At 41.2% G+C, this 25,391-nt stretch overlaps 1 protein-coding gene across 4 annotated transcripts; it reads right to left on the minus strand.

Moving 5' to 3' along the window:
* Positions 1 to 715: 715 nt before the first annotated feature.
* Positions 716 to 19,025, minus strand: RPS20 (ribosomal protein S20). 4 transcript variants are annotated; one of them, XR_013994808.1, is made up of 7 exons: positions 18,840 to 19,013; positions 18,515 to 18,614; positions 18,138 to 18,211; positions 17,557 to 17,712; positions 11,257 to 11,396; positions 9,423 to 9,611; positions 716 to 3,213 (listed from the first exon to the last, which is right to left on the minus strand). XR_013994808.1 is itself a non-coding variant. In XM_081071080.1 (6 exons), the coding sequence occupies exons 1-5, from the start codon at positions 18,840 to 18,842 to the stop codon at positions 11,289 to 11,291; spliced, it is 435 nt and encodes a 144-aa protein (XP_080927206.1). In that variant the 5' UTR covers positions 18,843 to 19,013; the 3' UTR covers positions 9,671 to 9,979; positions 11,257 to 11,288. The 4 variants fall into 4 exon arrangements, 3 of the variants coding, with proteins under 3 accessions (XP_080927206.1, XP_080927205.1, XP_080927207.1); XM_081071080.1 differs by lacking the exons at positions 716 to 3,213; positions 9,423 to 9,611 and adding an exon at positions 9,671 to 9,979 and having other exon boundaries at positions 11,257 to 11,390; XM_081071079.1 differs by lacking the exons at positions 716 to 3,213; positions 9,423 to 9,611 and adding an exon at positions 9,682 to 9,979.
* Between the last annotated feature and the right edge of the window lie 6,366 nt (positions 19,026 to 25,391).

Consider the following 25,391-nt stretch of genomic DNA (forward strand, 5'->3'; position numbering starts at 1 on the left):
TAGGGTGACCTCATTACATAGCATCCAAACTAGGGCATTTTTGAGAGTAAAAGGAAGCAATTTCATTAATTACATGGGGGAAAACAGACATAAACCAGGACTATCCCTGCAAACTGGGATGTATGGGCAACAGCTACTAATAGCCACACTCATATCATAAAAAGCAACAAAGGCCACGAGACAAAGTAACTTCTTTTTCTCTTCACATTGTTTTTTTTTTTTTATTTTATTACCTCTATAGTTTTGTGCATCCCCTTGGATTTTCAGTACTGTATACATTTATTTAAAATAAAAAATAAGTTAGCATCTATCATTTACTAGAACTCCTTTCCTACAAAAGACTTATTTTATTGGATATTACTAGACTCTTTGCAGTAGCTACTTTAAAATAAAAATCCTAACACTTCTCCAAGCCAATATTCTCAGATCTCTACCCAAAATTAAAACAAGAGGAAATCCCCTTTAATTATGGAGTATAACATCATTCCAACTAATTATATTTTATAGCCATCAGAGAAAGTTAGCATCACATCCATTTAGGATCATGGAAAAACTATTTATCTTCAATGTAATCATAGAATTTGAGAATTTCAAACCTGGAAAGGACTTCTGAGATCATTTCGTCTTGGTTATATAGCAAGTTGTTGCGTCCAGCACAAGAGCTGTGGGAAGCGAGAAGGGCAGTGCAGGGCTAAGAAAAGACAGTAGTCAAGAATAGGGTGCAAGAGGGCCAAGGGACTCAAGCCTCAAGGACTAAGCCCCGATTGGGCCAACGCATAGCTTTTATTGGTTAACTTCTAAGGAGGTAAAAGATTGTTAATCTCAAGATCTGTGTGTTACATAGCCTGCTGGCTGTCTTTCCGAAAGTTCCTATTGTGCTCTAGCTTGTATTTTGCCTTCACACACATGCACAACTCCAAGGAATCCATTGAAGGGAAGGCACCGATATAATTCCATTGGGTCTCAGTTTGCTGAGACTTCCTCTCAAAGGAGCTTTTCCGATATCTCTCCAATGGGCCTCAGTTTGCTGAGGCACTTCCTTGTGAAACCCTGGGAAGAGCACGGGGAACAAACAGTTTGGCAGCTGTAAGGCAACATCTCCCCCATTTTGTTATTGTAGTAGGAGAAACACAGACTTGGCAGTTTCCTCATGTACGGCCCGTCAGAGGGCTTGTCCACACCTGAGGACTAAACAAAATAGAATAAGAATAATTAACAGAAATGCGATTACACCCACAAATCCTCCACCTAGGGTTTTCACCCAAGTGAGTGGATTAAAATGAGATAGTTCTTCCACAGCCGTGGAAAGCATCTCCTTTCCTGGGAGGAGTGGGAGCGTGGCATGAGACATTTGATCTACTTCTTGTTGTAGCTGTAGAATATCTACCGTAGGTTGGGAGCATGTCCCCCGAGGTGAGTTCGTACCTCCGAACATGGGGTCCTAATTTGGTTGTAAGAGAAAGGAGTCACACAGTAAGTAGAAACATTCCAATCACATTTTAAAGTAATCATCGTATGGAGATTTTCTAATTGATCTCCAAGAAAAACTACAGTTGTCTCTAAATCAGCTAATCTAACACTAATTTCTTGATTAATTCTAATTTGTTGATTCCAAGTCTTACTAGCATTTTCATGCCATTCTTGTATGAATTGTGTTGTTTGTACAGTCTGATGTAATGCTACTCCAGAGACTGCAGCCACTGTGGCTATTGCTATAATTCCCATAATTGCAACAATCAAAATTCCAATAATTTTTTTAGTTCTATGTAAAATCTTATGAAGAAGTTATAGAACAACATGAACAGTCAGGGAGCCTTCCCACACCCTAGAAGCTTGGACTGGTATACATAAACCCCATCTTCTTTTTAACATCATCATTTGGTCATAGGAGGGATTATAAATTGAAGAATTAAGGCATGTAAATAAATGACATTGAGGGCATTCAACTACTTTTAAAGTTGGATTAATTGTAAACTTTCCTAATAAAAAGACAAAAGGAATTTTAAGACAAACTTGTAAATCAAACATTTGTGTTTCTTCAAATCTAAAGGTATATTTTTTGTTTTCATTTTTAGTATAATTTCCTTTCCAGATCTTATTCTGTCCTAGGCTTAAAGCCACTTTCCATAAAGTTTTTTGTAATGGGCCTCGGATGGGTTTAATCATTCTTAATTGAGATGGGGCAAGAAACTTATCCTCCTTCCAAAAGATAGAAATATTAAATGGTGATTTAATTATTTTTGGAAAGCCTTGACCGAGCAACTGTTCTCTTAGTGACTGAGGGTCAGAGCATTTTAAGCAAGAACATACACAGATTGTGATCCCATAAGGGCCCCAATCTTCTACAGTGCCATGGGAATTATTAAATAACACCCGATCTAGGCTTCCCCTACATTCTTCCCAATGAATGTGGGAATGTGTATCAATCCAATTATTATTTTGAGGACATGGATGAAGGAGAGGAGGAAAACTATAAGTGTTTAACTCCTGTGTCTGAAATCCTTTACCAGAGATCATAAACAAATCCTTGTAAGAGTCATTTCCTTTTCCTTTGGGAATTATCCCAGCTTGGTTGGAGAGAGGAAGACACAGAGGGATGGGACCAATGCAAATGGATGTATATAAATAGCCTAGAGCTGTATGGCCAGAAAGAGTAAAATTTTGGACTTCTTCCTCAGGAAATTCTGGACCTCTTTGATTCTTTGGTCCAGGAAACCAAGAACTATCATTAATGTAAATAAGAAGAGGATCATCATTCCAAGTTACAGATGTCAATAATGGAGGATTGAGTAAATAAGCTCAATAAGTAAAATTCTCGGCTGCAACGCCAAGTGGGAGGCAACTTACAACAGAGATGACCACCAACATGGACAAAAACATATTGACATCAGTTTGGGGAACTCTCTTTTCAATCAACCTGTTTTCAGCCATGTGAGCCAACTTTTTCAGGTTGCCCCCAATTAGGAGGTTGGGCACTGGTCATCTGTGCTGTCATCTGTCAAATCACGGTTTGAATGGAGGTTGAGGGCTCTGGACGCGTGGTCGGCGAGCAGGTTGGAAGGAGAAGTTGGACATCTCGATTGTTGGAGGTTCCATCGTCTCCGTGTACCCTGTGAAGGGTTTCAGCAAAGTGCGGTATCTCTTTTGCTGGCTGTTGCTTATGGTATGGTTTAACACACTGACCAGGTATCCACAAAGGTCATTCTTCAGAACCTGGGGAAATACAAGCAAAGCCTCGTCCCCATGTCAATAAAGGTCCTAGATGCCATTGATTAGTTTGAATGTCCTTCCACCAGATAGGCACATTTTCTAAAGGTTTTGGACTCTGGAGACTATTAAAATGTCTCTCAGCTGCAGTGCATCCAAGGTGAGCGTTGGTATCTGAGCCAGATGAATTCAAAAAATTTAAAGTAAACATAGCTCTTGAAAATTATATCTGTGGGGGGGGTCCCCTATTTCCCCCATTTTTTTGTAATTGTTTTTTCAACGTGGTATTAGCACGTTCAACAATGGCTTGACCCTGTGGCTTGTAAGGAATACCAGTGGCGTGAGTAATGTGCCATTTAGTACAGAATTTTGTAAACTTGGCACTGGTGTATGCAGGGCCATTGTCTGTTTTTTTGTTCGTTTTTTTTTTTAATTTATTGGGGTGACAATTGTTAGTGAAATTACATAGATTTCAGGTGTACAATTCTGTATTGTACCTGGTGCCGGACCAGGTGTCCCGGTTGGAAGCACTGGAAGGCTGGGTCCACCTGTTAGAAGAGGGGCCCCACAGTGGAGACTCTGAGGCAGAGGTGGAGGAAGCAAGTGGAGACAATATAGCTCCCAACCCCCACGCCCGGCCAATCTTGAAGCAAAGGATAAACCGTGAGCAACCTTTGGGCCCCGGGGGTGTTGCTGCAGGCAACCCAGCTGTGACTGAGCTCACAACCTACACCCCATACACTCCCACTGAGTTGCAGGAGCTGGGGAGGCGGTACAGACAGCGCCCTGGAGAGCCAGTCTCAGCTTGGCTATTACGTTTATGGGAAGAGGGAGCAGACAACATTCTCTGCTCCCCAGGTGAGATGGAAAAGCTAGCCTTTGTGACAGTGCATCCGTCCCTGCGACAAAGGTTACAGAACTGCCATAGGTTGGCCCCAAACCAGGGCAACCATTCTCTAATGGAGTGGCTCACTGCTGCAGTACGCACAGTATGGGGACAGGCTGGCGATCTGCCAGACACTGTGAGTCAATGGCAGTCATATAGGGAACTTACTCATATCATCGGTGAAATGGGTATGAGACATGCTATTTTCAATCCTAATATGCAGGGGCCGGATGATGAGCTTTTTACAGCCAGCATGAGAGATCTGGTTTTGGATACTGCATGTGCGAGTGCCTTTGGATCCTTGGTTGTCATTCTTACGCCCTATGTGGGGTGACGGATCCATGAAATTACAACTGCCATGGCCACCCTAGGGGATGTTGAAAACCAGGAGGTCCGCACAGTTGAAACCTGGAAGCCCAAATCAAAAGTAAATGGGTGAGGTCGTGGGCCTCAGAGAGTAACATGTGCACAGATGTGGCGTGATCCGTGGCAGCAGGGGTTGATCGGGAGAAAATAGACCAACAACCCAATGCACTGTTGTTGGAACTTTGAAAACAGTTGCGTCCGGAACAGCTATTCCAGAGAAGTCTAAAAAAGAAGTCCAGGAAAGTGCAACCTGTGTCCCTCCCGGACTTCATGCAGCCGCTTGAGGCCGACTCCTTTCAGCTTGATTAGGGGTGGGGCCAAGGTACCTGGTCAGAGGGGATAAGCAGGGATCAGAAGCCTCACGTGGAACTGTCCATACATTGGTCCCCTTCTAATGTGCAGAGAGTTTTGGCCCTCACTGACACTGGCACAGACTGCAGTCTTGTTTATGGGAACCCAGAACTGTTCCCAGGACCAGCAATCTGCATAGATGGCTACGGGGGAAAGCCTGTGACTGTAAATTTTGTTTCCCTACCACTGAGTATACTGGTACCTTCGTACCTACAAAGTTTATGTCTCCCCTGTTCCGGAGTATATTCTAGGGGTGGACGTGCTACATGGCCTCAGCTTACAGACGTCGGTAGGAGATTTCCGTCTCCAGATCTGGGTGGTGAAAGCGGTGACACGCGGGCATGCTCACCACCCTCCTCAAGTGTTGCCACAGCCCTGGCGCGTGGTTACAGTGCGACAGTACCGCGTGCCAGGAGGGCAGGAGGAGATTGGTCGTACAATATTGGAATTGGAGAAGGCACATACTGTGAGGCCAACGCACAGTCCCTTTAACTCCCCAGTATGGCCTGTCAAGAAGCCAGATGGCACCTGGCGAATGACTATGGACTATAGGGAGTTCAATAAGGTGACGCCACCTTTGCATGCTGCAGTGCCTTCAAATCACGATTTGATGGATCATCTGACTGTCCGCCCGGGAAAGTATCATTATGTAGTGTCCAATGCTTTTTTCTCCCTTGACATTGCACCCGAGTGTCAAGAGCAGTTTGCTTTTACTTGGGATGGGCGGCAGTGGACTTTTCAAGTCCTTCCGCAAGGATACTTTCACAGCCCCACTATCTGCCACGGGCTTGTGGCCCAGGATTTGGCACAGTGTGATCGCCCATCCTCTGTGTACTTGTTTCATTATGTCGATGATATTTTATTAACATCAGATTCTCTTTCAGATTTAGAGGAAGCAGCTCCCTCTCTTCTCCGCCAGCCACGCCGCTGGGTGGTGAATGAGGTAAAGGTCCAAGGCCCTGGCTTATCCGTCAAGTTTTTGGGTGTTGTGTGGTTGGGTGTCTGTAGGCTAATATGGCACAAGGACCCTCGTGGAAGACGCTTGTTGTGTAGATTGTGAGGCAAGACCCTTTAGGGGTGGAGTGTGGGGACAAAGCCCCGGAGAGCAGTTTCCAGGCTCTCGGCCTCACGTGGAAGGGTGCTGGCTCAGGTAGTAGATGGCCATCGACTGTGGCTAGTTGGCCGTCAGCTGTAGCCAGTTAGCCAATTGGCTACTGATATAACTGCCGCAGCTGCGCTGGGGAGGGGGAGTCGTTTGGTTGACAGAAAAGCGGACAGCAGGTCACACATTGTGTGAATCCAGCCTCCAGAGAGACTATAGTGGTATGACTCTGTTACCTATGACTCCGTGGGTATTTCTTTTTGGCCTAGCCACATCCTGCGTTCTTATGTAGGGAGCGGGAGCTGCCCCGCACGACACCCTTTTTCTGGTTGATATCCTATTCAACTCATAATTTGTTGGCTCTGAGGATTATATTGTCCAGGTGATATCCAAATTTCTGCCTTCCATTGTGTAAGCAGATTTCGACCCCACAAATTAACTGGAATGCCTGCAACATAGGGCTGTAAAAATCCTTTTTGTCCCTCTCGCCCAAGGCAGGGAAGAATGCAGACACTTTGGCGTAAACCTGAAGCTCCACCCACCCCTACAATGCTAATGTTTGGCTCTTGTGCTTTCCAATTCTTTGGCCACTTCTGAGAGCTCATTATTGAAACGTATGCTCCAGTATCTAAGAGTCCTGTAAATCTTTTACCCTGTATCTCAATTTGACAAATGGCAAATTTGTGATATCTTTTCTGCTAGAAACATTCCTGCCTGTCCTGTGCTTCAAACCTCCAGCTCCTCTTTTTTGAGTTCCCTTTTTTCCTGGGAGAATATATCGGAGCAAAGGTAATTGTGCAATCCGTTCTCCCTTTTTAGCGGTCCAGGGAACAGATGAGGACATTATAATTTGAATTTCTCCTTCATAATCAGAATCAATGATACCAGTGTGAACTGTAACTCCTTTGGAGGTTAAACTAGAATGACCAAGGAGAAGTCCAACAGTACTTGGCGGAATTGGTCCAAAAAATCCAGTGGGCACATGTAAAGGAGATTCTCCAGGAATAAAATATTTTGTACTTTACAGAGATCTACAGCGGCACTCCCTTTTGTAGCAGGACTTAATTGCTGAACTGAAAGTCAGGGGGAGGTACTGTCTGATAATTCTGAGGGGCAGCTTGATTCACATATGCCCCAGTTTTTGTCACTGGGGCCTGGGGCTGGCCTCACCTCCCATTTCCCTGAACAGGGATCCCATCCTTATGAAAAACTGATCTGCATTCTTTAGCCCAGTGATTTCCTTTTTGGCTTTTAGGGCACAATCCAGGTGGTTTAGGTCCTGCAACAGTATCAGCATTAGGCAAATGGGAACTGGTTTTATTTTTCTTTCTGCATTCTTTTCTGGTATGGCCTGATTTTCCACAATTATAGCAAGTACCAGTGTGGGGACAGAACTAGGAGTGCAGTTTCCAGGCTCTCACCCTCACGTGGAAAGGTGCTCACTCGGGTAGTAAGTGGCCATCAACTGTGATTGGATGGCCATCAGCTGTGGCTAGTTGGCTGTCAGCTGTAACCAGCCACTAATATAACTGCTGTGGCTAAGCTAGCAGAAAATGGGAGGCTAGCAAGAAGATGGTGGCTGAGCTAGCAAGCGCGGATTGCAGTTAGCGTGGTGGATTGCACCTAGCAAGTGGGATTGGTTGGTTGGCAGAAAAGAGGATGGCAGGTTGCAGACCATGTGGCTCCTGCTTCCTCTGTCTCTAACCCAGCCGCCAGCGAGAATATAATGGTATGACTCCCCTATCTATGGCTCCGTGGGTGTTCCTTTTTGGCCTCACCATACCCTGCATTCTTATGTGAGGAGCAGGAGCTGAGACCCCGCATGACACCCTGCATGACAACCAGGAAATTTATTTTGACCCATTTTGAATCCAGACATGGCTTGGGCTAACATAGTAGCTTTAAATTGTTCAGTTCCTACACCTTGACACAAATGGATGTATCCCATTGTATCTGTTTTTCCTTTCATATTTCCTATAGCCTTTTGATAGTCATTATTAGCATTATCATATGCCACAATTTGTAAAATTATCTCAGCTGCCTGTAAATTGGTCACCTGTTTGTTAATAGTATCCTGTAACCTGGCAATAAATTCAGAGTATGATTCTTGAGGACCTTGTAAGACTTTTTGAAATGATGTCGGGGCTTTACCCTCCATTTCTATTTTTTCCCATGCCAGTAAGCAAATTCTTCGTAACTGGTCAATAGCCTGTTTAGTCATCCCTAACTGATCCTGGGTAGTTTCCCAATAGTCACTCCCTAGCAATAGATCTTTGGTATATTTATATTGTGAGCCTGGTTATGTCTAGCTTGAGTTTCAGCACCATCAATCCACCAAGTTTTAAATCATAAAAACTGGGATGAGGAAAGACAAGTCTTGGCCATGGTGTTCCAATCTGTGGGAATTAATCAATTGCCATCAGCTGCACTCCGTATAAGACCCATGGTGTAAGGAAAAGTAGGGCCGTATTGAGTCACAGCTTGTTTGAGTTCCTTTTAGAAGTTTAAACGAAAATGGCTCGTGTGAAAATTCTTGAACAATGTTGGGGTGGTGTGGATTCGTGTCAGGAATAATGCGTTCATGAATGACAACAGGAAAGGCAAATGCCTCTAAGTCTCCTTCCAGTCTAGCCTGCCCTATACCTTTTTCTACCACTCACAGAGGAGCGTGAGAGCCTCCTAAAGGAGGGGGAGGTGCATGCGCAGCAGAGAGCAAAGGATTAGTACTTTTCGCCGGCTGCAAGGGAAAATCTAATTCATGTGCTGTAAAAGCAGGTGGTAATGGCAAGTCAAGCAAAGGAACTGAGGGAGGAGGACAGTCCTCCAATGTCCTCCAGTGGATATAATGACTTGGAATTACGGTGAGAGCTTCTAGAGACCCTTCCCCCTTTTCCTCAGATTCCTGTATCTTTTCTTTTTCTCCTTCATCTTCCTCATCAGTTTGTAAAGGTTCTAAAACTGACCGTATTAATTTCCACGTATCTCAGATGGTTACTGGGAAAGAAACTCCTTTATGATATAATCCATGGAGTTCCATACCAACTTTCCCCCATATTTTTAAATCTAATGTCCCTAAGTTTGGGAACCAAGGACAATAAGTTTCAATTACTTTGAGAAGTTCCTCTAATTTCTGATCTGACACTCGAGCTCCTCCAGCCTTAAGAAGGTGTTTAAGCAAACAAATATAAGAACTATATTGGCATTTAACGTTCCCCATTAGGCATAGAGAAACGGAAAGAGAGAAAGAAGAATTTCACTCCAAATGGATTGCCCATCTGGCCGCGTCCCTGGCGGGACTTTCGAATTGGTCTTTGGCTAAGGCGCACCCGTATAAACCCCGGGCCTGGTTAATGCCATCAGGCGCTAAGTCACTGTTCTGCCTTATGACCCAGACCACAGAACCGCAGAGTAGGGCCCACACAAGCTACGTAGCTGTAGATGTGGAACTATGATCACACATTCACACATTCACTCTCTTGCACATAGAAAGAGAAAAATTTCCCCATTTACCTTTGTTAAATTCTCCCAGAGTTACCCTACTTTCTTCCAGTAGTTGTCACGACCTCTCCTGGGTCCCCACGCCATGAAACCTCTTTGAATTTCGACTGGAAGTCAACCTTCCTTCTCGAGCCCCAAAAGTGATTCCCAGAATCAGGGCCCCACGTTGGGCACCAGATGTTGCATCCAACATGACAAGAGCTGTGGGAAGCGAGAAGGGCAGTGCAGGGCTAAGAAAAGACAGTAGTCAAGAATAGGGTGCAAGCGGGCCAAGGGACTCAAGCCTCAAGGACTGATCCCTGAATCAGGCCAACGCATAGCTTTTATTGGTTAACTTCTAAGGAGATAAAAGATTGTTAATCTCAAGATATGTGCATTACGTAGCCTGCTGGCTGTCTTTCCAAAAGTTCCCATTGTGCTCCAGCTTGTACTTTGCCTTCACACACATGCACAACTCCAAGGAATCCATTGAAGGGGAGGGACTGATATGATTCCTTTGGGTCTCAGTTTGCTGAGGCACTCCCTTGTGAAATCCTGGGAAGAGCGCGGGGGAACAAACGGTTTGGCAGCTGTAAGGCAACAGCAAGTATCTAAGTACCGGAAAGGTCCGATTACTTGCTCAAGGAAAAACAAGAGGAAAGAACAGGAATTGGAACCTACATCCTTTGCTAGCAAGTATTGTGTCCTTTTGAACCCCACATTTTGTGAATGTTTGTATACAAAAAAATCACAATTTGAATATTGCTATGAGATTATCAACATATACTTTAACTTTCTTTCATTCTGCCAGAACGTAATTATCAGAATCTTTCTTTGTTGCACATCGTCTCTTTCATTCATGTATTTCATGGTCTATCACTTGGAGATTTTATATATATATATATATGTTTAATTTATAATAAAAACAATGAGATCTACCTCTGCTGATGCCAATCAGAGGCGCCAATATAGGTATGACCCACTTGCAGCTAAGGTGCCTGTATCCTCAAGGGATACTCTCCTCACTCCTAATTGCTATGTGGTTTAGGAAACAAGGCTTCCCTTTGTTCTTAATGTCTTACAGAGATTTTTCTTCTGCTTTTTATAGCAGCCTCTCTACTCACTATGACTCAGGTGTTTGTGCAAGCTAGGCAGTTGACAAACACAGTGATAAATTCTGTGCTGTATTTTAAAATAATTTTTCTCTGGCACTGGCTCCTTGAAGTTGAATAAAATATGTGGAGTTCTCTTTTTGCCTTAAAAGTACATCTTAGTAGTTGATGTACTAAGTAGTTTGATGAAAATAAACTACTGGAAAGGTCATGCCTCTCTGAATCCCTGCTTCCCACCGAGGGTGTATGTTTGTGTATCTGGGGACTGAGACTGATGGAGTTGGGGCAGCGGTTAGGGACTGATGTTTGGAAGAAGAATCTAGGAGCAGGGTCTCAAGGGAGTCAGCTATTTCCTTTGTTCAGCAGTGAACAGCTTTTCTGTTTTAAATCATTATTTTTTTCAGATGTGTTTGCATTGCCACCTCTGTAATATGAAAGCCCATTTATCCTCCTAATAGATATTTTCAATAATTATTACCTCACATGGGATGTTTGTGGCTTGATATATATCTTTTCTACATAAAGAAGAGGCATGTGATTTATGGAGGCAGATTTTAAAACTCTTTCACTAGATGGAAATGTAAGGTTTAACTGAATTTGTTGATCTTTTTCCAAGAGCATATTTTTTATAAATTGAGATATAATTAACATATATTACATTAGTTTCAGGTTTACACAATGATTCCATATATGCACATATTGCAAAATGATCATCACAATAATAATTACCACACTCTATCACCATATATACTTACAGTTTTTTTTCCTGTGATGAGAACTTTAAGATCTACTCTTTTGGGGTGGCCGGATGGCTCAGTTGGTTAGAATGCAAGCTCTTACCAACAAGATTGCCCGTTGAATTCCCGCATGGGATGGTGGGCTGTGCCCCCTGCAACTAAAGATTGAAAACGGTGACTAGACTTGTAGGGGAGCTGCGCGCTACACAACTAGATGGAAGGATGACTTGACTTGGAGCTGATGGGCCAGGAAAAGACACACTGTTCCCGAACAAAAAATTAAAAATATCTATTCTTTTAGCAACTTTCAAATATACAATACAGTATTATAACTATAGTCACCATACTGCATCATCCCCAGAAATGATTTCATAACTGGACGCTTGTACCCATTGACCACCTTCACCCATTTTGCCCACCCCTCCCACCCCGTCATTGTCAACCACCAATCTATTCTCTGGATCTATGAGTTTGTTTTGTTTTGTTTTTTGGATCATATAGTACTTGCCTTTCTCTGACTTATTTCAGTTTGTATAATGACCTCCAAGTCCATCTATGTAGTCACCAATGGCAGGATTTTGTTTCATGGCTGAATAACATTCGTGTGTGTGTGTGTGTGTGTGTGTGTGTGTGTGTGTGTGTGTGTGATCTTACATTTTCTTGATCCATTCATCCATCATTGGACACTTATGTGGTTTTAATGTCTTGGCTATTGTAAATAATGCTGCAGTGAACATAGGGGGGCAGATAGCTTTTTGAGTTGTGTTTTCATTTCCTTTGGATAAATACCCCAAAGTGGAATTACTGGGTCATATGGTAGTTCTAATTTTAATTTTTTGTGGAACCTCCATACTGTTTTCCATAGTGGCTGCACTATTTACATTCCCATCAACAGTACACAAGGGTTCCTTTTCTCCACATTCTCACCAACATTTGTTATTTCTTATGTTTTTGATAACAGCCATTCTAACAGTTTTGAGGTGATATGTCATTGTGGTTTCGATTTGCATTTCCCTGATATTCAGCACCTTTTCATATACCTGTTGGCAAGTTTGACTATTTTATTTACCTCATATAAGTGGAATCATGCAGTTATTTGTCCTTCTGTGAATGGCTTACTTCACTTAGTGCAATGTCCTCAAGGTTCAACCATGTTGTCACATATTGCAGGATTTCCTTCCTTTTTAAAGGCTGAATAACATTCCACTGTATGTATATACCACATTTAAAAAAATCAATTCATCCATTAAGAAGACTTAGGATGTATCTACATCTTGGCTATCGTGAATAATGCTACAGTGAACAGGGGAGTGCCAATAGCAATTTTGAGATCCTGATTTCAATTCTTTTTGATAAACACCCAGAAGTGGGATTGCTGAATCATATGGCAGTTCTATTTTTCTATTTTTAATCTTTTGAGAAAACTTCATATGGTTTTCCGTAGCAACTAAACCATCTTACATTCCCATCAACAGTGTACAAGAGTTCTAATTTCTCCCTATCTTCACCAAAATGTATTGTCTTTTGATTTTTTGATAATAGCCATCTTAGCAGGTGTGAAGTGATACCTCACTGTGGTTTTGATTTGCATTTCCCAGATGATTTGTGACATTGACCCAGTTGACACCTTCCTCATTCTTGAAATATTTTCCTGGGCTTCCCTCATTCCAGTCTTTGTTTTCTTGAACACACTTATGGGTTCCCTTCCTCTCAGGATTTTTGTTCTCTACGGTTCCATCTAGTCCTTTTTTATCTGATTTGGCACATGTTCCTGGACCATCTCATCTGTCTATGACTGCAGTTATGTGCTGAGGCTCCCACATCTGTATCTCCATTTCAGATTCCTCTCCTAATCTTTATATCCACTTTATCCAGCAATCTATCACATATCTCCATGTGGATGTCACATGGCCACTTCAAATGTGTCAAATCAGCCCTCCAAACCTTCCTTTAATGTTCTTTTAAATGTCCTATCAGCTGTCCAATGTTCAAGACATTGCATCACTCTTCATTTACCCTTTGTCCTACTATTCAACCTATTTACAAATATAGATTCTACCTTCTGAAAATTTCTAATAGTGATAGGACTCTCTCCATTCCAATTCTAGCCACAATGACCATATAGGTACAAGATCAACCAGGGACCTATATGGGTTCCTGTCCACTCTATTCTTACTTGGTTTACTGGTACCTTCTATTTGAGAGCTAGGGTAACTGGACTTTTGCCTTGATCTTTCCAAAGAGTAGCTTTTCCACTAGGCATTAGGCTACTGGGGAAGACAATCTTTAGGGGCTTTCCTGAAGAAAGAGAACAGCCAGAACAGCATCTCTTTAAATGAATTTCAGGGCCTCTCGTGGAGCAATGGCCCTTGAGGACATGATGGTCTTCTAGCACAGTATTGTAATTGAGGTTCAAAGTGATCCTCTAGCCTATAAAATCCTATTTAATAAAGCAGGAGGAAAATAGCACATTTTAGAAGAATTCCATTGAAAATAGATGAAACAAAAGCCTTGGAAATTAAAGGATCAAACTTTAGTTACCTGTAAAATTATTTTTCAGAACACAACATTCCCTACTTGAGGTGTTTCTGAAACTTAGACATTACAAAGGATGAAAAAACTCGATTCCTCTTAGCAGCTGCATCTGCCCTAGGTTAACATTTGCATCCTGTCTCATAAGGTGCCTGTCTCCCGTTAGATTCGTCTAGTTGGTTACCTGAAGACATTAGCTCCCTGATGAATTCAAGAAAAATCATGAACTTGAGGTTTATTCAGTTTTTGTTATTGTTGAAAGGGTGGGAATGACTTTCTTTCTAGTTTTGTACATCCCAAGCAGAAACTAGAAGTCTTTATTGGAATTTAAACAGAAAAGTGACACGATCTGATTTAAATATTTGAAAGTTAACTTTAGCATCTATGAAAAAAGAGAATGAACACAGAGATGGAGGCAGGGAGACCAGCAAGGAGTCTATTGCAATAGCCGAGGTAAGAAGTGATCGTGGACCGTATGATCCAGTAACCCCACTTGGGGAAATTTATCCCAAAGAATTGGAAGTTGAAGAGATATTGCATACCCATGTTCATAATAGCACTATTCACAATAGCCAAGAGGTGGAAAACAACCTAAATGCCCATTAATAGATGAATAAGGAAAATGTGGTGTATATACACAGAATATTGTTCACGCCTTAAAAAGCAAGGAAATCCTGTAAAATGCTACACAACATGGATGAACCTTGAACACTATATTCAGTGAAATAAGTCAGTCTGAAAAAGACAAATATTGTGTGATTCCACTTTAGTTGCTATTCATTTTAGTGGTGTCTGTAAACGGATTGATTTCCCCAATCAAAAGATACAGATTGGTTGACTGGATTAAAGAAACACAAGACCCAACTAAATGCTGCTTACAAGACACTCACTTTGGACCTAGGACACATATAGGCTGAAAAACTAAAAGTATGGAAAAAGATAGTCATGCATCGCTTAAGGACAGGGATACATTCTGAGAAATGTCATTAGGTGATTCTATCCTTGTGCAAACATCATAGTGTGCAATTATACAAACCTAGATGGTATAGCCTACTACACACCCAGGCTGTATGGTATAGCCTATTAGTCCTAGGCTGGAAACCTGTACAGTATGTTACTGTACTGAATATAGGCAATTGTAACATAACAGAAAGTATTCATGGATCTGAATGTATCTAAACATAGAAAAGGTACAGTAAAATACCATGAAATTAAAAAATGGTATATCTGTACAGGGCACTTAGCATAAATGGAACTTGCAGTACTGCAAGTTGCTCTGGGTATGGTGAAAATGTGAAGGCTAGTACATTAGCGTAGACTATTGAAGACTTTTGTAAACACTGTACACCTACTTCCAGAGAGATAAAGGGATATGCCCCTTAGATACTGTATTATCATTTTGCATGTGACTAAGGAGTAAGGACTGGGAGTAAGGACTCTCATTTTCAACCTTCCTTTACTTCCCTAATCCAGACAAGCTGGCCTCTCAGAATCACTGGCATCATTACAGCTCTATTTAACCTATCTTTAGTTACTAACAATATTTGAAGGCCCTGCAGGGGTTTTTATTTCCAAGTAGGTATTTTTAAATGTTTAAGGAATTGGACATAGCAATTCCCAAATTTTAAAGTACAGTATTTCGCTGTATTACAGGTTATTATCTATAGCTTAAATACCTCAACTATTAGTGTAAATTACAATAGCTGATGCAGTCTCTTTGGCATCTATCAGTTAAAATTCAGAACTGTATGAAAGCCGTAAAGCTGTTCTTTCAATACTTCCCAATTTAGAGGCACATTTTTTCACAAGAATCTATTGTTTAGCCTTCAGTGACTTTAATGCTTTCATAGAAGATCGTTTTTCAACCAATTGTCAGGATATTGAGTGTATTCTAGACTTCTTTGTTGCAATATACTTTGTTCATTAAAACAAGCTTAAGTACTTCTGCCTGGGGCCTGCTTACACCATACCAGATTACTTAAAAGATCTGAACTGCTATGTAAGCAGTGCTCTCGGCACTAGTGTAGAAAATGCTTAATTGGGCTAGACAGGTTAGTAGCTCACACACTGGCTATGGATTAATAATTTCACCTTAAATCAACACCATCAAGTTTTCTATGAAATGGCCTCAGGAACCCAGACTTGTGTAATCCTTAAACTAGTATGTTTATGGTTAAATGTTTATTGAACAGTTACAATGAAATCGTTTCCCAAGCTAATTACAGTTGGTTTGGTATAATGCTGTTATCCTAAAAAAATTTTTAGTTCCAGTTTGCATTTAAAAAATACTTGGCCTACTTGCCAGATTCAGTTCCACTCAAATCCCTGATGTTCAAAATGTTTTGGAGATCTGCTAACAATGGTTGGAAAGGACTTGGATGTTGGAAAGTAGGGGAAGGGATAAGGGATGAAGACTCCAATGCTTGTGTGGCTGTGGACCATGGATGGAGAGAGAAGAGGGTTCTGGAGAGGGAAGATGACTCCACTTTGACATGCCAATTTTTGGAGCTGTGTGAGGTGCATAATTGAATGTATAGAGAATTCTGGGCCAAGTCAATTTGAATGTATTTGGTAACTGAAGCCAGTGGACCAGTCTAGCAAAGGCTTAGGCACAAACCCAATGGAATGGCATGAACTTTCACGACTAATCTAATTATGAGCCTTTATTTTCTAAAGGGATTATAATTTCTAAAAATGTTTATACACTTTTGGCAGAAGTACCTCTGGAAATTCTCTAATAAACCTATTTAGAAAGACACCCAATTATAAATTCTATAGCAAAAACTGAACACTTTAATGGGGTGTCTAGAGATGGATTCTCATCCTGTAAACCCATTTAAATCTCAGCTACACTATTATACTATCAAACTCTAGGACATTGGGCAAGTTAAAAACTTCAAAGCCAGTTTCTAGATCTACACAATGGGAATAGAATTCAAGAAAATAAAGCATGTAGGTAGGGCCTGGTAGCTAATGTTATCCATTATTGTGCCAACAAGGGTTTAGCGAAATGAATTTGGCCTATGACATGCTTTTCAGTCTTAAAGTTAACATAATTAAAAGTTTCAGTGAATGACCTGTATACATTAAGAATTTCAAGTATATATAAAATACATGTCTATAGATACATCCTAAATGTCAGCTAGTACTACAATTTTTTTAACTGTTTAATCTAAAACATAATGAATACATCATGCATGTAAAATTGACTAAGGGCAACTGTTCTTAAAACATTTTGAAATTTGCTATGTTCACTTGTTAGCTGAATACCTTTTTAAAAAGGAGAAATGACAACTGACAGCCAAGGTGGGAATTTCTGCTTTTCATGGTTACTTGCCCTCTAGTACAGCAGGCTCTAAACCATAGCCGTATACTTTAGAATCACCCTAGAAACTGTTTGGAAGACTGATACCATCAATTAGAATTTCAGGGGGTAGGACGCAGACCATTTTCTTTGGAAGAGAATATGCAGTCAGTTATGAACCACACTATATGATCATCAATGGTCTGGTCTCATGTGTTGTTTTTAGTCAATTAAATTCAGTTGTCCTGTGATTCCCAGTGTAAACTGGTTTAGTGACCTCTACGAAATATTAATATAATGAAAACAGGATAGACTACCATAGCATATCTAATTTTGATTTTTCTACTTGAAAAATAGAGTTCATAGTACACTGTATAGTCCTAAGATCTGCCAGTATTATGAATAAAAGCCAACAAAATTTAACAACTGATAGTCAATTTATTAAAAAGATTGACTTAAGCATCTGCAATGGTGACTTCAACCTCAACTCCTGGCTCAATACTGATGGAAGTAATCTGCTTAACAATCTCAGAAGGACTGTGCAAGTCAATCAGTCGCTTGTGGATCCGCATCTGAAAACGATCCCAAGTCTTAGAACCTTCCCCACAAGGAGTTTTTCTTGTAGTGATTCTCAGAGTCTGCAACAAAAGACAAAGGAAACCAAACATTTTTGGTTTTATGCTCATCTCTAGAACATCTGGAAAACTATTACTCTGAATTATTCCATTCGAAAATTTCCCAAGACATCATTCCTCTCTACATAGCCCCCATATACTATCAATTTATAACAGTAAGTCCATTTTCACTCAGCCGCTCTTGAAGCTTATGACTGTGAAGCACACCACACCAAGATACAGCAGCAAAGAAGCTTCAATTGTTACCTCTAAAAGTTACTTACTTAATATGAACCAATCGCTACCAGCAAGTTTTATTTGGGTTTGTATCATCAGCACCACTATACAAAACTTAGGAGCCAAAAGCCCCTTATCCTAAATGGTAAAAATCTGGATTTATACAAAGACCACAGGTAACTCCTACTCTCTGCCCCTGTGATTTACTTCACCTTGGTGGGCATCCGAACTGGTCCTTTTACTTTGAGATTTTTTTCCTTTGCGCCTCTGATCAAGTCAGCACACACTACAGGGAAACAAAAGCATCTTTCAGTTCATTCAAAACCATCAAAAGTCACTTAAAAATTTTTAACTGCTGCTGGCTCAGAATAGCGTATAAAACTATCACCATAATTCAACACAGTAATTATCTCCTCATCGCCAACTATGAAGTAAAAGACACAGTAAAAATTAAGTGTAGACCATTTTTACCTTGTCTTTTCAAGCTAAGCAACTTGTCACTTTAATTCGAAGTCAATCTTGTACAGTAACAAGTCAAACTCATCTCTCTTTTGACCCAAAGGTCTCAACCTGAAACTACTGTACTGACCCTTCTCCAAGGATTTTACGTTGCGGCTGGTTAGAGTAATTCTAATTCGGTGAATCGCCACCTCTGGTTCCACGGGTGTCTTTCCGGTATCTTTGAAAGCCTATTATACAGACAACAAAAACACCAACATTTTATAAAGCCTGTCAATTCTGGAGACAAACGTTATCGAAACCTTACCGGGTTCCTCCACCACTTCAGGAATTCCTTCACTGGTGAGTGCCGTTTACTCACCGCCTCCCCCCATCCCGGTATCGGTCCCCAGAAGAGAGACCCGGGGCCGAGTCCCGCCGAGGCCACAACCGAGTGGCACGGCACTCCGCCTCACCATGGCTGCGGCGCGGCTTCCTGACCGACTTGTTCCTCCGCGAGAGCGAACAGCGGTGAGTCAGGAGCAGGAGCGGGCGAAAACGAAAGACTACCAATCTACGACCGCGTCTTCCTCAAAAAGAAAGGAGGGCCGGCTGCGTGGCGCTTATATAGCTCCGCTCGGGTCTGCATCCGGGTCCTGTACGTTTTTCTGCGCTGCCCCGGAAGCCGCTTAGCCCCGCGGGCACTTGGAGGCTCAGGAGGCGGCTGCGCGGGTCGGAGCTGGAGCGCCGCGGAGTTGGCAGGAATAGCGCGGCTGCGGGCGCCCCCTGTCGCCCCGGGGGAGTCAGAGCCACACGAGGTGGGGGTCCCGGCCGCGTATTCCCAAGGTCCTCTGGCTAGCCACCTGGCAAAGATGACAGAAAGACTGCAACTTGACCTAAAACCTGAAAAACTCATGTGTTAGGTGAGCAGACCCCCGGCCTCCTCAAAATAAAAACGACTTCTGTGGTTTTTAGCATGCATATTTTGCATCCAATACAAACCGAGACACTCGTTCTCTGAGCAAGTGGGTAACTGAGTTTAACTCACGTCTGTGTTGGGAAAAATGATCCTGATAACCTGGACATGTTATTTATTTATTTTTTAATTAATGGGTAGTTATTTTTCATAGCCTGAAATAATCCTTTTGTAATATTTCAGCTTCTGACTTCCCAGGCCTGTAGAAGCATCTCATCTGTTTCTAGAAAGTGCCTGAACTTGGGATCTCCCCTTCTGGGAAACTGGGGGCAAAAATGTCAGGCTGCCGGGATTATCCTGGAGCGTGTTGCACATCTGGAGGCCCAGCCTGGAGACCCAGGATATCTACCTAATTCTGAAACATGTTATCTCCTCTCTGTTCTGATAAAGTAATATTCAATAAGACCCTTCAACATCTCCCTAATACTGTGAGCATAACCAAATATGGAACAAAGTACAATGGGAAAACCGAGTGGTTAACCGACCTACGCAGCCGGGATAGATAGCATAGTGAAAATACATAAACTTAAAGATGCAAGAAGGGGTAGTTAGATCAATGAAATTGATGAGATGGGTTTTGATACAGGGCAGAAGGAAGAATAGATAACCTTATATTATTTTACATGAGAACTTCTGGTACAAAAGAGTTATTTCCCCAGACACAAAATGGTGAGTGACAGAACTCTGACCCCTCTAGTTAGGACTCTTTCTTGAACCTTGCTCTTCTGTTCCTTGGACGTAAATTCTACTTGAAACTTTAACTAAATAGTATTGACTTATGTATTTGGTGATAATTGGAAATGGCTAATAGCTGGCTTTCTTTGGCTCACAAAGACTATGTACTGAATTTTGCTGCCATTTGATAGTTAATTTAAGTGTTAAAATTTGGATAGTGTCCAGTTCAGTTATTTTTAAATGTTATCCATTGACTGTAAATACTATATTAGCAGAATTTGCAGCAAAAAAATTGAAAACCTGCATTCTTGTTTTACTAACTGTAACCAAAATGTGACTTCATAATTTAGGGCTTTAACTTAGTAGTATGGCTAACCACTAAACAAAAATAGACAAAAGTGCAATTGCCTAAGCTCCCTGAGATGTGATCAATCACCATTGCATTAGTACCGAAGGTGAATGTGCATCTTCAGAGACAACTTAAAGCAGCATTCATGTTTTATTAATGCTCAAAGAACAATCAGAAATTCAAAGACGGAGTGCTCAAGAAGTACACTGGTGATTTTTTTTGAATAACAAATATGGTACATCTATTCCTAGGCTTGCCTTCCCTTTCAAGTACTTGAGGAAATGGTGAATAAATTAACTTCCTTGACAATAGAAAAAGAATTTTGGTATAGACAAAGGCAAAATATGGCCAGGCACGTAAGGGAAAAATTGTTCATGTGACTGGAACTAAGAAAACAGCTGGTTGAAATAATATGAGACAAATGTTATGAAAAACTTTACTATTTTCCAAGTTGACATGGTTTAGTTTCAAACATTTTGTTGTATTTTTTTCTTGAAAGTTATCAGCTGCTGTAGTTCCCAAATTTCAATATAAAATGTAGTGTTTTAGTATAGATGTAAGATTGGAGAAAGAGTAGAATTTAACAATAAGCACAAAAGAAGAAGAAAATACATCATGCTACCATTCAGAGATAAACCACTTATTTACACTTTCACGTGTGTATATATCTCTTTTTAAAAAAGTGCTTATACTCTATATACAGTTTAGTGAGCTGCTTTATTCACAGACTGTTTTGTTACAATAGATATACTTCTGCAACATCCCTTTTAATGATTGAATTGTGTGGATGGTTCATTCATAATTTCTTGAATTAGTCCTCTAGTTTTAGACATTTAGGGTGTTTTTCCATTTTTCACTCTTACAAACAATGCAATGAAATACATGCTTCTAGACCAGGGTTTCTCAGACTCAGCAAAATTGATATTTTGGGCCAAATGATTCTTTGTTGTGGGGGCTGTCCTGTGCATTGTAGAATGTTTAGTTGCATTTCTGGCCTCCACCCACTAGATGCCTGTAAGAATGTCTCCGCTCCAGTTGAGACAGTCAAACAAGTCTCCAGACATTGTCAAATGTTCCTTGTGGGGCAAAATTAACCCCTCCCCACAGCATCCTTTAACTACCCCCCCCCATGAGAACCACTGATGTAAATGAATATTTTAGCTCATTCTTAATGCCTTAGATCAATTACTAGATATACTTACCCTTTAATAGCTTAAAGAATAAGCATGTTTTAAATAATTAGGTAAGTTGCCCTCTGGGAAAATTATACCCAAATAGATATGTCTTCCAGGAGTATAATAAAGATTTTTGTGTGAAAAATAGAATTAAATATCCGTTTCATCTTAAAATTTAAAAATATTTTTAAGATTATTATAAACTATGTTTTAAATATCTCTGTTCATAGCTTTCCTTCACTAATTTTTATAGTTATTTTAAAACTATCTCGTAAAGACTTACTGCAAGTATTTGTGTCTTTCTGTGGACAGCCATCTACTGGTCTTTTCCTGCAATAACAGTATTATCGTACTACTTCCAAAAGGAAATTAACAGCCGTTAAAACTACTTTATTCATGGCACACATATGTATATTTATGAATAAAATTATAAAGACAAAATGTGAAATGAACATGGATGAGACTGGACACTATTTTATTTCCACATATTTTTTTAAAGATTTTATTGGGGAAGGGGAACATGAACAGTGTGTACTTCCAGAATTTTTTCCGGGTCAAGTTGTTGTCCTTTCAATAGTAGTTATGGAGGGTGCAGCTCAGCTCCAGGTCCAGTTGCTGTTGTTAGTTGCCAGGGGTGGGTGGCGGGGGTGGGGGGAGTGTGGTGGGGGGGTGGAGACGCAGCCCGCCATCCCTTGTGGGAGTTGAACCGGCAACCTTGTGGTTGAGAGCCCACTGGCCTATGTGGGAATCAAACCAGCAGCCTTCGGCGTTAGGAGCACAGAGCTCCCACCGCCTGAGCCACTGGGCCGGCCCCTATTTCCAGAATTTTTGATCTAAATAAAATTTATGTTAAAACTCTTTAGTCTAAAATTTAAGAATAAAAACCACAAAGAGTTTAAAACACTCTTAAGCAGAGGATCGAATCAGTGATTTGGAAGATAAAGTGGCATAAAACACCTAATCTGAATAGCAAAAAGAAAAAGAATCATCTTCACCATTAATGTTATCTGTTATCTGTTATCTTTATCGTTAGTAGCAATGCTATACCTGAGAGATGTAAAATCATATTAAATAGCATGACATATAAGGGCTTTATATATTTCACTTTAATTGAGGTCAGAAATTTTATTGAGCTATTAATGTGTTATAAGGTCAAATCCTCATTTTTTTAACTCTTTCATTTTGTAGTTCAAAGTTCTATAGATATCCAAGCCAGTTAAGACTGTTTGCTTATTAAAATTGTTTCACTAAAGTGAGCAATGGAACAGAACTAAAGACACAGTAAGATCTTTTTACTAGAATGACTCATATGGATCATGCATTTGCTTGGTAATTTTCAATCATGTTTAACTGCAGAGCTCATAGAATTTTCTGTGGGAGTGGGAACTTAATGTCCTATCCAGTAGGCCTCTTAGTACTTTCCCCACCCCCTTCCTTCTCCCGTTCCCTGGCCTGCAGGTCTACAGATTCGAGTTTCTTGATATACAATCAGAAAAATTACTGGTCTACTTCTGCCACATAGTGCCATTTCTGAGCTTTAGCAGCTAAATACCAGAGGATTTCCGTAGCCACACTTTTGTTATCCTCACATCATGCAGGGAAGCCAGAGGTATATTTATCTATCAGTCACCTTTTCCTGTGATTTTCATGTTATATAGAATTTCCATACAACTTTGAAGAAAATATTTCTACCATTTGCCTTCTTTTATGAAAAGATTGGAACCTATGGTTTTAACCACACTAATTAATTCTGCTGTGTTGCTTTTGTGTTGTGGATAGCTTCAAATGTCTCCCAGTGGTTCCCACTGCCTGGTATGCACACCATTGTGGAATGCCCTCCTCTTAAGTGTAGGAACCTGTGACTTGCTTCTAAACACTAGATTTTGGAAAAAGTGCAAGGATGTCACTTCCCTGAATAGATTAAACAAGATTCTGACTTCTGTCTTGCTTGCACACTCTCTCTCTTACTAGCTTTGAGGAAACAAGCTGCCATGTTGGGAGCTGCAATATGGAGGTGCTCACATGTCAAGGAAATGAGGGCAGCCTATAGCCCACAACCAGCAAGGAACTGAGACCCTTAGTCCAAGGGCCTAAAAAGAATTGAAATTCTACCAATAACCATGTGATTTTGGAAGCAGATCCCTACTTGGCTGAACTTTCAGATGAGATCTCAGCACTGGCCAATACCTTGACTGGAGCCATAATGAGAGCCACTGAGCAGAGGACCCTCCTAAGCCTAGTCTGGATTTCTGGTCCATAGAAACTGTGAGGTAATAACTGTGTGTTGTTTTAAGATGCTAAATGTGTGGTGATTTGTTATTCAGCAATAGATAACTAACACATTGTATTAATATATACACACTGATGAAAATTGTCATCTAGGAGTCCTAAAAGAGCAACCTGAGGTATACGTGATTAGACAATACTGAACTTCTCATGTTATTGCAGGGAAGGTAAAATTCCAGGCTTATAGTATATAAGAGATACCTTCCTTCAGAGTTCCTTCTTGTTACCTTTGTCAAAAACTTACCTGCCAATAACATGGAGGCTGCACTTCCTCATAATCCTGAAGCTCAGCATGTTCCTCCAATGTGCTTGTCTCCAGTGATGCCTCTGCCTGGCTTTGTGTGCTGAGGTGTAACCTCAGAGTAGCTGCATTACCTCCCTTAAAGTTCCGTTATAGCTAAATTCATAATTATGGTTTGAATTACTGTTAAGTTATTGGTCATTTGAAAACCACTTGAAGTTTAGTTATTGTCTTTTTTTCTACCTCTTTTATTAAGGCTAATCATTACACAGATATTATGGACTGACCACTGTGTCCAGGCACTGGGAATCCAGTGGAAAACAAGACATTTCATTCCTGCCCTCTGGAACATACATTTCAGTGGAAGAGACAGATAACTAGCTGTGGAGACAGAGCCCCAAAGAGCAGTTTCCAGGCTCTCGGCCTCACATAGAAAGGTGTGAGGTCTCACATAGAAAGGCTCAGGTAGTAAATGGCCATCAACTGTGATTGGATGGCCATCAGCTGTGGATAGTTGGCCGTAAGCTGTAACCAGTGAGCCACTGGGCACTACTATAACTGCCATGGCTATGCTAACAAAAAATGGGGGCTAGCAAGAAGATGGTGGCTGAGCCAGCAAGCGGCGGAGTGAGGGTTGCATATTGTGTGGCTCTTGCTTCCTGTGTCTCCAACCCAGCCGCCAGTGAGACTATAGTGGTGTGACTCCCCTACCTATGGCTCCGTGGATGTTCCTTTCTGGCCTCACCATATCCTGCGTTCTTATGTGGGGAGCGGGAGCAGAAGCCCCACAGGAGACCCCGCACGACACATGGTACAGCGAGCAGGGTCCCCCGCACGACACTAGCTGTGAGAAACAGATACATAAGAATTTCAGGCATTGATAGATTCCATGAAGAAAAGAACAAAGGATAAGTGGATGGAACATGACTGTGAGGGCAGAGGCTCTGTGGGCAGGGAACGTTTCCGAAGAAGTGTGCATCAGTTAAGGCCCCTAGTTACAAATTACAGAAATGACTTCTGGATCACTTTGGGCAGATTATAATGCAGTAGAAGAATATGTAGCCAGCCTGGGGAAGTAGATTTAGAAAGTATGCTGCAGGAACAATGCCCCAGTTGTGACCAGAGGCTGAGCTCCAATGTTGCAGCAGGCTTTTCTGACCCCACCTGTGCTAGACAGTGGCCACCAGACAATGCTTAAGCCACTGTGTCTGCTACCACTGGAAATTGGATCTATGTACTGCTATGGTCACCATTTTTTCCAAAAGGGATTCTGCATGTTTCCTTGTTTCTTTTCTTTTTCTTTCTTTCTTTCTTTCTTTCTTTCTC

The sequence above is a fragment of the Rhinolophus hipposideros genome (assembly GCF_964194185.1).
Source record: "Rhinolophus hipposideros genome assembly, chromosome: 13".
Taxonomy (NCBI): Eukaryota; Metazoa; Chordata; class Mammalia; order Chiroptera; family Rhinolophidae; genus Rhinolophus; species Rhinolophus hipposideros.

What these genes read in the sequence shown, in the direction of transcription:
- RPS20 (XM_081071079.1), bottom strand. An exon ending in CGTAAAATCCTTGGAGAAGG is followed by an intron (nt 18,212 to 18,514) that starts GTCAGTACAGTA and finishes GTTTCCCTGTAG; the next exon opens with TGTGTGCTGACTTGATCAGA. An exon ending in CAGTTCGGATGCCCACCAAG is followed by an intron (nt 17,713 to 18,137) that starts GTGAAGTAAATC and finishes CTTTTGTTGCAG; the next exon opens with ACTCTGAGAATCACTACAAG.